General features: G+C 40.5%; 1 protein-coding gene across 5 annotated transcripts in view; it reads left to right on the top strand.

Moving 5' to 3' along the window:
- ap3d1 (adaptor related protein complex 3 subunit delta 1) overlaps positions 1–15,167 on the top strand; it is a 91,342-nt gene that overhangs the window by 27,591 nt on the left and 48,584 nt on the right. For all 5 annotated transcript variants that reach the window (XM_072482450.1, XM_072482452.1, XM_072482451.1 and 2 more), the window contains 8 exons: positions 171–310; positions 3,401–3,474; positions 6,678–6,727; positions 10,094–10,143; positions 10,863–10,911; positions 11,797–11,942; positions 14,022–14,170; positions 14,362–14,592. In XM_072482450.1, the coding sequence (XP_072338551.1) occupies positions 171–310; positions 3,401–3,474; positions 6,678–6,727; positions 10,094–10,143; positions 10,863–10,911; positions 11,797–11,942; positions 14,022–14,170; positions 14,362–14,592 (889 nt within the window). The remainder of the gene's footprint in view (positions 1–170; positions 311–3,400; positions 3,475–6,677; positions 6,728–10,093; positions 10,144–10,862; positions 10,912–11,796; positions 11,943–14,021; positions 14,171–14,361; positions 14,593–15,167) is intronic.

Raw genomic sequence — 15,167 nt, 5'->3', positions numbered from 1 at the left:
TTCCTTTTTTATATTTAAAAAAAAAGTTGGGTGCTTCATAAAACCAAAATGCGTTGAGTTTGCACAGGAGTGAAGCATATCCTATAGGAGACGTTAAATGTGATCAAAATCGGAACTGGTTGAAGTTGCTTGCAGTGGTCATTCAGTATACTGTTACCTCTATCTTGTAGGTGTCCAATCTGCTGCTGTGAATGTTATTTGTGAACTTGCCCGGCGCAATCCGAAGAATTATCTTTCTCTCGCTCCATTGTTCTTCAAGCTAATGACATCATCAACTAATAACTGGGTCCTCATTAAAATAATCAAACTGGTAAGTCTCAATGAACTATTCATCAAAAAAGGTTTCCGGAAATGGATTATGGAAAATAGTAGTGAAAGCTGCAGTTTATTCTTGGGGATTTCCCCATATGATGTGATGGACGAGTGGCTTATTGTGATAAAACATAGTTATTTGAGCATAATTTTGCAGTTAAATGATGGATTTGTCACAAAGAAAATGCAAACATGGATTGGGACTACAATATCGAGCTTGTGACTGCATCTTATGTGCTAATTCTATAATTGAGGCATTGTCATGAATGTAGGAAATTGTTATATACTGTGTTATACCTTTTGTAGTAATGTTATTAAAAACCTTGAGTTCAAATATATACAGACAGTATGTCTGCTACAGCTATGATTAAGGGGAGGTAACCATTTGATTTTAACCATTTACTTGTTGATATATAGATGGCTCATAGAATATTGTTTATATTGGAGGATCCCCGAGGTGTAGATAACTTGAGGAATCGTGTTTCATCCTAGCTAAGCAGGTCATGGGAGACTGGAGAATGCCTTATGCTTGGGATACAGATGATGTAATTAATGGGAGGAGCCAGGTCTGTCTGTAGTTTTGCAGCGTGCCATAGAATTTTAGTCTGACACAGAAGGATTTTCATGTTCCTGAAAGGGAGTTTCTCCAAAGGTCTTCAGAGAAGTGTTATGGGCCAGGGTTTCGAAAACTCCAAAGTATATCATGGAGTTCACCTGACCTACAACTGTTTATTGATTTTGTTTACGATGAGCACACGAGCCTGTCTTTCACGTGTATTCAGCATAGTTCTTAGGTGCTTTTAGTCAAAATAACAAGCTTTATTCTGCAGATTTAGTTAACATTTGTAATAACATGCACAGTAAGAATTTTTTATCAACTACAAACAAAGACCCCACCCAGCTACAATAATCAATGTATACCCTTAATGAATTCCGCCTTAACTGTTCCAATTCAATAACAAAATCCAAGTAAAACCAGAAACCCCTTTTCAAAAGTGTGGCCCAGCACACAGCCTTCTTACTGGTATCAGACTTGTTAGTGATACTCTTCCCTTTTCAACAGCAGGTTTGAGTTCCTTCCAGAAAGCAATTATCTCTTTTAAGTTACCAACTTAAGTCTGGAAACAGCTTTTAAAATGAATATAGAGAGACACTTCTTTCAACCTGTGCAGTTCACAACCAGTCCAAACTCAAAGCGAAAGTAAAACTCAGCCACAGCCCAGCTCCACCCACATAATGACATCACTGTAGCCATGTGATAAGACAAAAACATTTCTTAAAGGGGCACTCCCATGACAGAAGCAAGTAGCCCTAATTGTTCCAATTAAGTGGCAAATTAGCATGGCCAATCCACCTATCCTGCACATCATTGGTTTGAGGGGATGAGACCCACGTAGCCATGGGGAGAATGTGCAAACCCACACGGACAGTGATCCGGGGTTTCCTTGGCGATGTGAGGCTGCAGTGCTAACCTCTGTGCCAGCGTGCTGCCCCATTAACGTTATTTATAAGTCGCATTTGAACTGTATTGGGTTTTTGAATTGGAATATATGGTCGCAGGTATAGATGGGGAGTTAGTTTTTTCTTTTTATTTAAGAACTGTTCATTGGAAAGCTAATAATGTGTTATTAACATGATTGATTCTGTATTTAAAGTTTATTTGAATGTAAAACTTTTATCACCCTTGTGGTTTTCCTTCACAGCCTTACAAATTGCAAATTGTTGGGATTCTCACAGTCCTAACCACAGTAGAATAAAATCTATTAATTTATAGTTAGTCATATGCAGTTTAATTTGTGTGTTGTACATGCAAAGCTATTAGAATTAAATGCAGAAATTAGTCAATCCTAATAACCTGTGATGATACTAGACTAGGTTGGAAGTTCACCATTTCTTTTCTCAAGACTTAATAACATTGAGCTTTTTAAATGTTAATTACTTTTAAAAGTGCTTTTGAAATGTTGCAATTTAGTTAATCTAGACCAGATCGGATGATGTGAGTTTGAAACTGGTTTCAGATCAGGGTAGAGTACATCGAGGACATGCGTCCCTGATATTTTAGTTAACAAGCACAGATTGTGTACAACTTCAAGAAAGAAAGACAAACTTGCATTTATGTAGTGTTTTCCACAACCACCAGACACCTGAAAACACTTCACAGCCAATAAAGTACTTTTTGAAGTAGTCTGTGTTGCATTGTAGGAAATGTGGCACTTTCAAGCAATTTGCTATTTTCTGTTCATTATAAGCAGTTGCGACTGCTTATAAACTGTTAAAGTTGTACTTCATGATTGTGGCAATTGTAGCATTTGGCTAACCTTGGGATTCACTACAGCAGGGGTTTAACTTGGATCATTGCCCCCAAAAAGATGTGACTGTCTCACAATCCTGACAAACTTAAAAATAAAAAATGGGAAATGTCAGCATGCTGTGGAAAATACTTTCCTGTCCCAAGTTTCAGAATTCAGCATAAATAATTCTGAAAATGTGAAGTTGAAAACGCACCCGAGTTGTTGAGTTGAATCCCAGGTTGGCGTCATAGTGGTACATGGTAATTCAAAGAATCTATTTTGGGGAATGTGTAGGGAGGCTCTGGATCAAACAACAATGATGCCAAGGGATCCATAGGTTAAATAGAAATGCTGCAGTAAAAACCACAGTTCATGCACTTCATGGAATGTCTCTTGTACCAAAATATGAACAAGATAAATTACTCAACTAGTGGTTTTGATGGCATCAAAATATCAGTAAATGGAGAAAGTATCTGCAAATCAGATTCTGCAAGGCAAGTTGAAAATAAATTTGAAGGAATTACGCTGATTCTTCAGTTTCTTTAATAATCATAACCTAATTTGCCAGATTTATAAATGGTTTTTATGCAATCATTTATGGACTGTGTTAAATTCTTTGGTCTGGTAATACTGAGTTTGAACCAATCATACTTTGAAACTATGATATTTGCTCAAGGCTGTGTCTATTACAAGATCTTGTTTGATTTTCAAATTGTCTGGTTATGAAGTGACATTTTCTATGCTGATTATATATAGGTGAGCTTGTCACATTGTGCTAACATCTACTTTTCTGTTAGTTCGGAGCACTTACCCCGCTTGAACCACGGCTGGGAAAAAAGCTCATTGAACCACTGACAAATTTAATACACAGGTTAGTAGTTGCATTTGGTGGTCACTTTTTCCATTTTGATGGTTATTTATCCAACCAAGAGTGTGCATATATGGTGCATACTTAGTTAAGCCTTATGATGTGCAGAAGACTAGTGGCATTTTTCAACCTGCTTGCCGAGCTTGCTCCATATTAATTAACTTTGAGTTCTGCATGATCAATGCTTGCAGCAATATATGGATCGCCAAAATCTCCAGTATAATTTCTAAACATATTCTTGTTTTGTGTGTGTGAATTCTAAAATAATGTTGCATTGCGATGGAACCTCTGAAGAGGTTCTGAAGGAATTCTTTCCAGGAAGAACAGTGTAGTCTAAAGTTGACAAGATTGATTAAATGCCGTGCTTATATTTCAGAATTCAATTTAGTTGTGATTTTCACAAACCACCAGAATAAAAATCTAGTTCTGTATAAATGTAGCTTCGAGAATGAGATTTGCACATAATATCCTACAACTTTTTAGCACTCACCATATTCTGATTTCAACAACTTTATTTTTGCACAAAAGCTGTGTTCTGAATACTTTCTTGTAACTTCTTTATTTTATGTTTGTCATAAATCAGTAACATGGCCACAAGCTTTTATATTTGTTACATAGCATTTGACCGTCATCTTATTCAGCTAACTGCATTCACCATCTTCCCAGCAGAAAATGTTGATGCTTCCTTGAGAATTGTTCTTGGTTTGATGGAAGCAAATCTAAGTTACTGGTTGTTTGGTTTACTGGAGTGAATTTCATTTTTAAAAATAAATGTGAAGAGAAGAGCACACAGAAAAGAAACAAACAAAAAATAAATAAATAAAATAACTGGTAGGGTATTATGCACTAGCTCAACAGCAGCAGCTCTGTACAATTGGCAAGATAATTTTTAACACATAACTAGGCATCTGTTTGTCGGGGGGTGGGGGAGGAGAGAAGAGAGAGAACTGGGGGAGGTACATATACATTTGGGTGCCAGAGAAACAATTACAGAGGGCAATACGTGAATGGATCTGGTGTTGTCACTTGCTTCTCCCTGATGGATTTTGCTGCCGTTGTCGTCTCGCGTTCACCTCCACTTCAGCTGTTCGTCCTGTCTTTCGCCCGTATTTTCCTTACTCTCTGTTCCTGTAGATGCCAAGTTTGTTATCGTTTCCCGTGCCTTCCTTCCTTCCAGCTATCGTTTCCCTTCCACCCCCCTCCTGTGGTTCGCCTTTCTTTTCTCTTAGGTTTAGCTGTTCTCTCTCATCTCCCCCCCCCCCCCCCCGGGTCTATCCCTCCATCCCCCGCCTCGGCTACTTTCCCCTGATTCTTGGCTCCCTGGCTATTCTTCTGCTTGTTTGTTGGCCAGAAACAGGTCCCGGAACAATTGGGTGAATGGCTCTCACGTTCTGTGGAAGCCGCCGTCTGACCCTCGGATGGCGAATTTGATTTTTTTCCATTTGGAGAGATTGAGAGGTCGGACACCCAGTCTGCAGCTTTGGGTGGTGCTGCTGACGACCAGCCGAACCGAATTCTATGGTGGGCGATCAGGGAGGCAAAGGCAAGGGCGTCCGCCCTCCTCCCCAGGAATAGATCTGGCTGGTCTGATACCCCAAAGACCGCCACTTTCGAGCATGGCTCCACCCTCCTCCCCACCACTTTGGACATTGCCTCGAAGAAGGCTGTCCAGTACCCCACAAGACCGGAACATGTGGGCGTGGTTGGCCGGGCCTCCTCGGCACCGTTCACATCTATCCTCCACCTCCGTGAAGAACCCACTCATACGAGTTCTTGTTAAGTGGGCTCTATGTACCACTTTTAGTTGCATCAGGCTGAGCCTTGCGCACGTGGAGGTGGATGTTGACCCTATGCAGTGCTTCGCTCCAGAGTCCCCACCCTATTGCAATCCCCAGGTCTTCCTCGCATTTCTTTCTTATTGCGTCCAGTATGGTGTCGGCTCTTTCTACCAGTCGGTCATACATGTCGCTATAGTTCCCTTTATCTAGTATGCTTGCGTCCTGTAACTCTTCCAGTAATGTCTGTCGTGGCGGTTGTGGGTACGTCCTTGTCTCCTTTCGTAGGGATGAATTTCATTTTTAATGTGGATAGTGAAGAGATGGGTTTCATGTTGTCACCATTAGTCATTGCTACTTCAATTGCTATCACATTTGGGAATGAATGCAAAACTTTGCCAGTCCATGGCTGGGAAAGGTGTATTTATTAATCTGACTATTTGCGATCACTGTTTGTGTCGGGTGGGGCACTTACCCACCCTCTTCAAAGGTGAATGCTGTGGTTCTCTTTCAACTGCAGCTTTCTAAATTTACTTCACCAGTATTGTAACCCAGAGGGTGGGTGGAAGAACTGCAATGTGGTGGGACAGGCAGAGTGAGGCCAGGAAAGGGATGAAATTACACAAACTACATTTCAAAATTGAGTTGTCTGTTACAAATCTCTGTGAATTCTCCTGATATTCTCCCATTGTGTGTAATGCTATTTAATTGTTTTAACTTGGGACAGCACTTGGATCGTGGTGCAATTTGAAACTTTAACAGGAGGCAGGAAGAACTGAAATTGGGAGATTGGATTGCAAAAGTAACAACATGAAATTTGTAGGAGGGCCAACTAACAGATGAAGTTGGAGAGGGGGAACAGTACCATCGTGGAACTTAAAAGTAAGGGGGAGCAACTTGCCAAATCCTTGAAAGAATAAACCCACGCTGTCTCAAATCCATGGTCTTAAGTTGGGTGGCACAGTGGTTAGCACTGCTACCTTACAGCGCAAGGCACTCTGGTTCAATTCCGAGCTCGGGTGACTGTGAAGTTTGCACATTCACCCCCTGTCTGCATGAGCTTCCTCTGGTGCTCCGGTTTCCTCCCACAGTCCAAAGATGTGCAGGTTAAGTGGATTGACCATGATAATTGTTGCAGGAATTGGGCTGGGGATAGGGCTAGGTAGGGTGGTCTTTCGAAGGGTCAGTGCAAAATTGATGGGGCTGAATGGCCTCCTGCACTAGGGATTCTATGATAAGTGTGGCTTTCAGGCTGTGTATAATGAGAAATTGAGTGCATGAAGAAAAAAGCTTCAGACATCTCTTGTGGTTGATATTGCCTTGTAAATACAACAACAGTGCATAAAAATGCATAATACTCCTATTTGTACGAACTCCTAACCGATGTCAAACCTTTCATATATTTAGTGAAGAAAATTCTTTTCTTTGCAGCACCTCGGCCATGTCCCTTTTGTATGAATGTGTGAACACCGTGATAGCAGGTAATAAATATATTTTCTGTTAATCTGGAGTGCTCTTACTTTGCAGTGTAAAAAGTTGTATTGATGGTGATCCAATAATCAAATGGCTGCATATATATTTAGTTGTCATATATAAGTGCTTATGGAGGCTAATTTCCCTTTGTACTTAATTCCACTTCAAACCTATAAAGGATAGTAAGAAGTCTTACAACACCAGGTTAAATTCCAGCAGGTTTGTTTCGATATCACTAGCTTTTGGAGCGCTGCTCCTTCCTCAGGTGAGGAAGGAGCAGCGCTCTGAAAGCTAGTGATATCGAAACAAACCTGTTGGACTTTAACCTTGTAAGTCTTCTTACTGTGCTCACCCCAGTCCAACGCCGGCATCTCCATATAAAGGATAGAACACTGTACTTTCTAAATGGTGCTGAGCTAGATACAGTAGAGCCCAAAGAGGCTTTGAGGGGGTCCAGGTACATAGATCATTAAAATATCATAGACAGGTACAAAGATAAAGGCTAATGGAATGCTGCACCTTGTATCTAGAGGCCCACACCCGTGCTACTGTTGTGCTCTCCTTAATAATAATATTTTTATTAGTGTCACAAGTAGGCTTACATTAACACCTGCAATGAAGTTACTGTGAAAATCCCCTAGTCGCCACACTCTTGCGCATGTTCGGGTAGACAGAGGGAGATTTCAGAATGTTCACTCGCCTAACAAGCAGGTCTTTCGGGACTTGTGGGAGGAAACCGGAGCACCCGGAGGAAACCCACAGAGACACTGGGAAAACGTGCAGACTCCGCACAGATAGTGGTCCATGCTGGGAATCGAACCCGGGTCCCTGACGCTGTGAAGCAACAGTGCTAATCACTGTGCTACTGTGCAGCACTATTCCGCGGGGAAGGGTTTGTTGGTCTTTGTGGGAGAGCACTTAAATTTACCGTAATGATATCTTGACTCCCAAGTCTGAAGAGAAGTTATACAAATTAGGGTTGTATTCACTGGAACAAGGTAAGGGGGTGATTTGATGCAAGTTGTGAGATATTAAGGGGAACAGGTAGGGTAAATAGTTTGGTGAGTCTGGAACTAGGCAGTTTAGTGTGAAAATTGGCACTGACCTAGTTAGAATGAAAATTAGGAAACACTTCTGTAAAATGCTGGTGAAAAATTGAAACTTGTTTCCACAAACAGCAGTTGGTTGCTTAAAATTTAAACTGGCACTTGTATACAGTTTTATGAGAAATGGGGCAAAGATGGGTAAATGGAAGTTAGTTTGCAGACCAGCCACGATCTCATTGAATGGTGAGAACAACCTCGAGGGGCTGAATGGCCTATGTATAAAATATTTTTTAAGTTAATACATTTGGCATGCTGCATCATTGTCAAAACACTGAATTACAGAGAGACAACTTCTAAATTAAGAGGGCAAATATATACTGGCAAACGATGAATTTTAACATCAGTGACTTGGAGGATTGTACTAAATAAAAAATAGACCAAGAACAACATATGGAGACAGTTAAAATCAAAGTTAAGAATTAAGACAAACCTGTCATGGTGTAGCAGGTTGCAAAATGTGTTGTCATTATTTCAAAAAGACCATAGCTCTAGTTTGTTTTAAATCTGTGCATGTCCCTTGTTTAGTTGACTTTATCATGAGTTAGCTTGAACAGATTAGTGTAGATTTAAGTACGGTATTGTCAGATGTGAAATACTTTAGCAGAAGTGGGAAGGCATTTTGCAGAACTCTATATTAGCTTGGGTCAGTGTTTGTGTTCTTGCCTCAGAGGTCTGGTATTGACGTCCAATTTCTGGATTTGAGCACACTTCAATTATTGAAATCCTTAGAAATGCTGTTTTTGTATAAGGTTTTGAACCAAAACCCGTTTCTACCTGTTGAGGTCGACGAAGATATGACATTAATTGAAGAGTCGCAGGGGAGTTCTCCTGGCCAGCAATTATTCCTCAAACAACAAAATAGATTCTGTTCATTCATCTCATATAAGATCCTCTGCTTTATAATTTGTGAGAAGTGGACAACGCAGTGGCACAGTGGTTAGCACTGTTGTCTCACTCTCCTAGGTTCCTGTCCGACCTTGATTGACTGTTTGCACACATTCTCGCCTTATCTGCGTGGGTTTCCTCCGGGTGATCTGGTTTCCTCCCACTGTCCAAAGATGTGCAGGTTAGGTGGATTGGCCATGTTAAATTGCCCCTGTTAAATTGCCCCTTAGTATCCAAAGGGTTATGGGCGATAGGGTGGGGTAGTGGGCCCAGGTGGAATGCTCTTTGGGTGGGTCAGTGCAAACTCGATTGCCTGAATGGCTGCCTTCTGCACTGTAGGAATTCTATGATTGAAAGAAGCAATACCAAACAGATCATTGATTAAGCCACAAGTACAATCATGTCCAGTTCTGGCCACTTTGGAAGTTATCAAAGCAAGGGCAAGCTTGTGATTATCAGATGCTCATAGTTCATAGAATCTACAGTGCAGAAGGAGGCCATTCAGCCCATTTAATCTGCACAAACCCTTGGAAAGAGCACCCTACCTAAGCCCACGCCTCCACCCTATCCCCACACCTCCACCCTATCCCAACCCAACCTTTTTGGACACTAAGGGCAATTTAGCATCGCTAATCCACCTAGACTGCACATCTTTGGACTGTGGGAGGACACCGGAGCACCTGGTAGCACCATGTAGATTCGGGGAGAATGTGCAGACTCTGCACAGAAAGTGACCCAAGCCAGGAATCTAACCTGGGGCCCTGGAGCTGTGAAGCAACTGTGCTGCCCAGAGGCATTAAATATGAAGCAACTGAAGAAACTGGACTGTTTTCATTGAAGCATGGATAGTTAAAAGGATAGGTGGTGCACTTGTAAAAAGAGAGGATGAGCTGTTTCCACGAGACAGCAATTCTGTAACTGGTGAGCACAAGTTCTAAAGAACTAGCAAAAGAACACTATGTCAAGGTGAGTTGTTGGAATGAGAGTGACTCATAAAACCTTTAGTTTTTAAGAGGGAAGTGGATAAATATATGAAAAGAGAATTCAAAAGAGTGAGGAAAGGCAGTCAAAAGAGGTAGTGGAAAGCTCTGTCATTGAGCCAGCCCCTGTGGTATAAAACTTTCCATTTCATGATGCTTTTGCCACCCGAGGTTCATTGTTCATATTTGTGCACTCGCAAATTGACAGCGTTTCATTTTTCATTGTAATGGTATATTCTGAATTGTGTGATCAATACACATGAAAATAATTAACACCATTTGAAGCCGGTGTCTTTATTCAACACTTCTCCCATGTAAAGCTTTAAAAACTACTCCACTGAATTCTGTTTTTATGGGAAAAAATGTTTGCCAGATTCGGGCTTATATTTTATTTTTTTCATAGTTCTCATCTCTTTGTCTACTGGAATGCCGAATCACAGTGCTAGCATCCAGGTAACAAACTCTATCAAAACATAAGATCCTCTGTCAAAATACATTGTTTTGTGTTTGCATATGCATGTAATTCTCATACTAGTAATTTATTCACACTTTATTTTTTATTCAAGGCGTGTTTTCTCAGGTGCCATTTGAGTTGGTGCATTCAAGATCAAATTGGAATTTCAATTTTAGACAGAATTCAGTAAATTAATTTCACTGTTTTTTTTTCCTTTTTATAAAATAAATTTAGAGTACCCAATCATTTTTCTTCCAATTAAGGGGCAATTTAGAGTGGCCAATCCACCTAACCATCACATCTTTGGGTTGTGGAGGTGAAACCCACGCAAACATGGGGCGAATGTGCAAGCTCCACATCGACAGTGACCCAGGGCCGGGATTCGAACCCGGGTCCTCAGCGCCACAGTCCCAGTGCTAACCACTGTGCCACGTGCCGCCCAAATTTCACTGTTCTTTGTGATTTTATATTGAAACAATAGCTAATATTTAAATATTGATCTTGCAAATTTTTAGTGACATGTGACTATTTAAATTTCTTTTTGGAAAATTAATATGCTGTTGTGTAATGCCTTTTTTTAAAATTAAAATTTGGATTGCAACACCTTATAGTAAACTTAATATTGTCAGTTCTGGTTTTGTGTTTTATCATTCCACTTGATAGTTGCAGGTTGTCTGCCTCTAATTGCTGCAAACTTGACATACCTTTTTCTATTTAGCTTTGTGTGCAGAAATTGCGAATTCTGATTGAAGATTCAGACCAAAACTGTAAGTGGATAGTTACATTGTACTATTATATCTTGTTCCTTTATTTGTGTTCTTAAAATTCCACCTTTTGAATCCTTATAATCCTGTTTCCTTCAGCTGAGCTAAAAAAGCTGATGAAACAATGCACTTCTCAAGACTGGGCGTCACCACCAGCCATGGTTGAGCGACATTTGGGCTGACATTTTCAGTGGAGATGAGGTGCTTTGCTGATAATGTGCTCATACCTCCTGGTCAAGGATTAAATTTGGTCGCTTAAGACTGGTTCTTGAACTTTTTTGGCAAAAAATTTTTGAGACCTTTTCAAGAAGATAAGTTATCAGTGTTTTACTCCTACTTTTGAAAAAAATGTCCGGAGTAGCAATTTGAGGACTGTTCGACTGATGTGATGACAGTCCAAAGAAACCAGAGACAAAAGATGGGTTTTGCTGCACTTGTAGTTAAGTGATGCCAACTGAACTGCTGGAATGTGGTTTTAAAAATCCCCTTATTGACACACCTACTCAATCAATTTACAGATGACATGCAGTGCAAATTGCTAATGGCCAAATCAGTAACACGTCTCTCACCCCAATTAAATGTTTGACGGGCTCAAAAGTGGTTATTTTAATTGTTTTTTAAATATTCCATGAACCTGGTAATAGAATTGGTGTGAAGGAAATTTTCGAGCGCTCGCTTGGCTGCTGGAGAGGCTATTTCACGGATCCCAGTTTGAGAACTAACATCTTAACAAAACCTAACACTTTATAGATCGAGCTTCAGATCCTGGACTTAAGAAACTGTTTATAAACGTCTTGCCATTATATATAACATATTTTTTTCTGCTAAGTATCTGTTCATCTGGTAATTATTATGTCCAGTTGTCATGGAATTTGAACTGTCTTGCAGTGAAGTACCTGGGTTTACTGGCCATGTCGAAAATTTTGAAGACTCATCCCAAGTCTGTACAATCCCACAAGGATCTTATTTTACAATGCTTGGATGACAAAGATGAATCCATACGACTCCGAGCTTTAGACCTTCTGTATGGAATGGTAATTTAATATTGTCTTTTACTGCTCAGATGTGTTACTGTTGATCTTTTAATGAACCAGATGGAAATTTCAATGATAGAAAAGTCAATACTACAGGTTCTGGAATAAAGACCGAAAATGCTGAAAATCATTACAGGTTAGGCAGCATCAGTGGAGCAAGAAACAGAATTAATGTTCAGGTTGATGACCTATCATAACTGAATAACGTTAAACGACGTAACTGATTTTAAGTCTGTGTGGGGTGAAGGAAGAATATTAACTGGGAAGGTCTGTGACGAGATGGAATGTGGTGATGAAAAGAATGATGATACAAGGCAAATGGCAATGGTAATGGACAAATAAATATTGATGGGGGCAGCACGGTGGTGCAGTGGTAGCACTGCAGTCTCACGGCGCCTAGGTCCCATGTTCGATCCCGGCTCTGGGTCACTGTCCGTGTGGAGTTTGCACATTCTGCCCTTGTTTGCATGGGTTTCACCCCCACAACCCAAAGTGGTGCAAGGTAGGTGGATTGAACATGCTAAATTGCCCCTTAATTGGAAAAAAAATGAATTGGGTACTCTAAATGTATTAAAATAATAAATAAACATAGATCGGGTTAGATGCTGTCTGGAAAAAATAGGGGCAGAGTTTCAAATTAGAATTTGTTGAACTCTGTGTTGAGCCCGAAAGGCTATAAAATGGCAAAAAAGGCAAAGTTCAGTTCTTCAATCTTGTGTTGAACCTCTTTGACCTCCGCCTGCGACACTTTTCCAGAGTGGGAGGAAGAATTATGATGACAGGTGACAAGAAGCACTTCTGCCGCTGCCCTGTGGCATCCGTCATCCAGCTGTGCCTAGTTCTACCCTCTTTCTGCTCCCTTCCACTTTACTCTCCGAAAGAGATCTCTGTAGCTCTTCAGCTCTGACTAAATGGCCAAAATACTTGTTCCTTTGAGTTCTTTAACGGACAGTATTTTCATATTAATACGTAGTCTTATAATAAAGTGGGGCTGACCAATAAATATGAATTTATTTGGAAAACCGTCCCTTCACCAACAATAAACAGCCACTATTTTCAGCGTTGTGGAGTAGTTGGACTTTCAAGGAAGAAACAAAATGCTCTTGGGCCATCCTGGGGTGGATGGAGGTGCAAATTGATTGGACGTCCATGGTGAATAAAGAGATGGGAGATGGTTAGAGTCTGGAAACAGTTAAGAGGCAGAGGGTGTTGGAAGAGTCTCTGATATAAGTGGGAAGAGAAAATAAGTTGAGATGGGGAAAAAATTAATAGGACAGAGACCAAGTTGGGTCTGCCAGAGCAACCCTGTATGGGAGTGAGTGTGGAGGCTGTGGGGCGAATACAGTCTTAAATGATAACTTGATGTGTGATGGTGGGGGTCATAGTTTAAAGTGAATGTTGTGGGAGGTGTCAGGGAGTAGTTGTTCAATCCCCCCCAAAGCTCGTGGTTGGTTCATTGAGCGACAATGATGCCACCCTTGCCAGCAAGTTTAATGACAGTGTTAGGGTTGCTGCAGGTTCAGAGTGAAGTAGGTCAGGATGAGTGAGCAGAGAAATTGAGATGGCTGATATCTCTCATTTACAATGACAAGATCTAGAGAGAGTAAGAGGCCAGAGGGAGGCATCCAGAAGGAACGAGCGGGAAGTCTACAGCACAGGAAAGGCTCTTTGGCCCATCGTGCCTGCATCAATTTGAAGATGGGAGAAAAGGTCTGTTGTGTCGGGGTAAAACTGGTCAAAGAAGTGGGTTGGAGATGAAGCTCACTGAGGAAGAAATTAAATCAGTGTTGGAAAAACTCAGCAGGTCTGGCAGCATCTGGAAAAAGAAAAGTTAGTCCAATATGACTCTCAAAACTTTGTTTATCTCAGCTCAGAAGTCAGAAGCAAAAATAAGATTTTGGACTTAATCAGTTCAAGACTAGGAATGAAAATGGAATTTAGTTTTATTTAAAAAGGTTCTTTTTTATAGGACATTGGATGTTTGCCACTGGGTCTATATTGTGATTTAAAAACTGAAGTGCTCAAATGGTTTATAATTTGTATGCACTAAGTTTTTCCTATTGACTCAAATATTGGTAGGTTTCCAAGAAGAACTTGATGGAAATAGTAAAGAAATTAATGATCCACGTAGATAAAGCAGAGGGCACAACGTACAGAGATGAACTCCTCACAAAAATCATAGACATTTGCAGCCAGTCCAACTATCAATACATCACCAATTTTGAATGGTGAGTTCTCAATAGCCACGGTTTTAAAAAGACGATTTACATTGCCGATACTATAAGTAAAATTATCCTTAAGTTTGCTACATCTTTTTAAACTATCCTCCGGTTTTGCAAATGGTGGTCAAGTTATTGAACTATGTTTTTCTCCAAAATAAATGTAATGTTAATGTGTTTCATAATTATTTAAAACACAGGTATATTAGCATCCTGGTGGAATTGACTCGACTGGAAGGAACACGACATGGTCATCTAATTGCAGCACAAATGCTTGATGTTGCTATCCGAGTGAAGGCTATCAGGGCATTTGCAGTGTCCCAGATGGCAATGCTGTTAGATAATGGCCATCTGCTTGCTGGCAACATGCAAAGAAATGGTATTTGTGAAGTTTTGTATGCTGCCGCCTGGATCTGTGGTGAATTCTCAGAGTATGTACTACCTAAAATATCACTTTTTAGAAAGAATATTTAAGGCTGCTTTATAGTACCATTTATTTCTGTTCTCCTGTTGAAGGATTTTGGTATTGGCAAATGGAAAACTTACACTTCAGGCCCATAATATCCATATTGTGTATTCTGAGATCAGGTTGCACAAGCCAAATACAAAATTTCTTTACGACGTGTGGCAACAAAATTCTTAAGGTGCAACCTTGCGAGTCCACTGCATCATTGAGACATTTTACCATTTTCCACACGAGCCATCATTAGTCCCGCCTGATGGCATTGTTGAATTTGGGCCAGTTTCATCCTATAAGCCTATGACCCCATGGAACTCATTAAAATTGTGCAAGATTTTGGAGTTGGAATCTGGTTGATTTTGTAAGCTGACAACTTTGAAAAAGTTGCCTTAACCATTGCTGTTTCAAAAACCAGAGGAGGCAGTGGCATAGCATATTGTCACTGGACAAGTAATCTGGAGACCCAGGGTGATGCTCTGGGGACCCAGGTTAGAATCCCACCATGGCAGATGGTGAAATTTGAATAAATATCTGGAATTAAAGTCT

This window comes from Scyliorhinus torazame, chromosome 18 (assembly GCF_047496885.1).
Source record: "Scyliorhinus torazame isolate Kashiwa2021f chromosome 18, sScyTor2.1, whole genome shotgun sequence".
Classification (NCBI taxonomy): Eukaryota; Metazoa; Chordata; class Chondrichthyes; order Carcharhiniformes; family Scyliorhinidae; genus Scyliorhinus; species Scyliorhinus torazame.
This window is presented reverse-complemented; position numbering and strand designations above follow the sequence as displayed.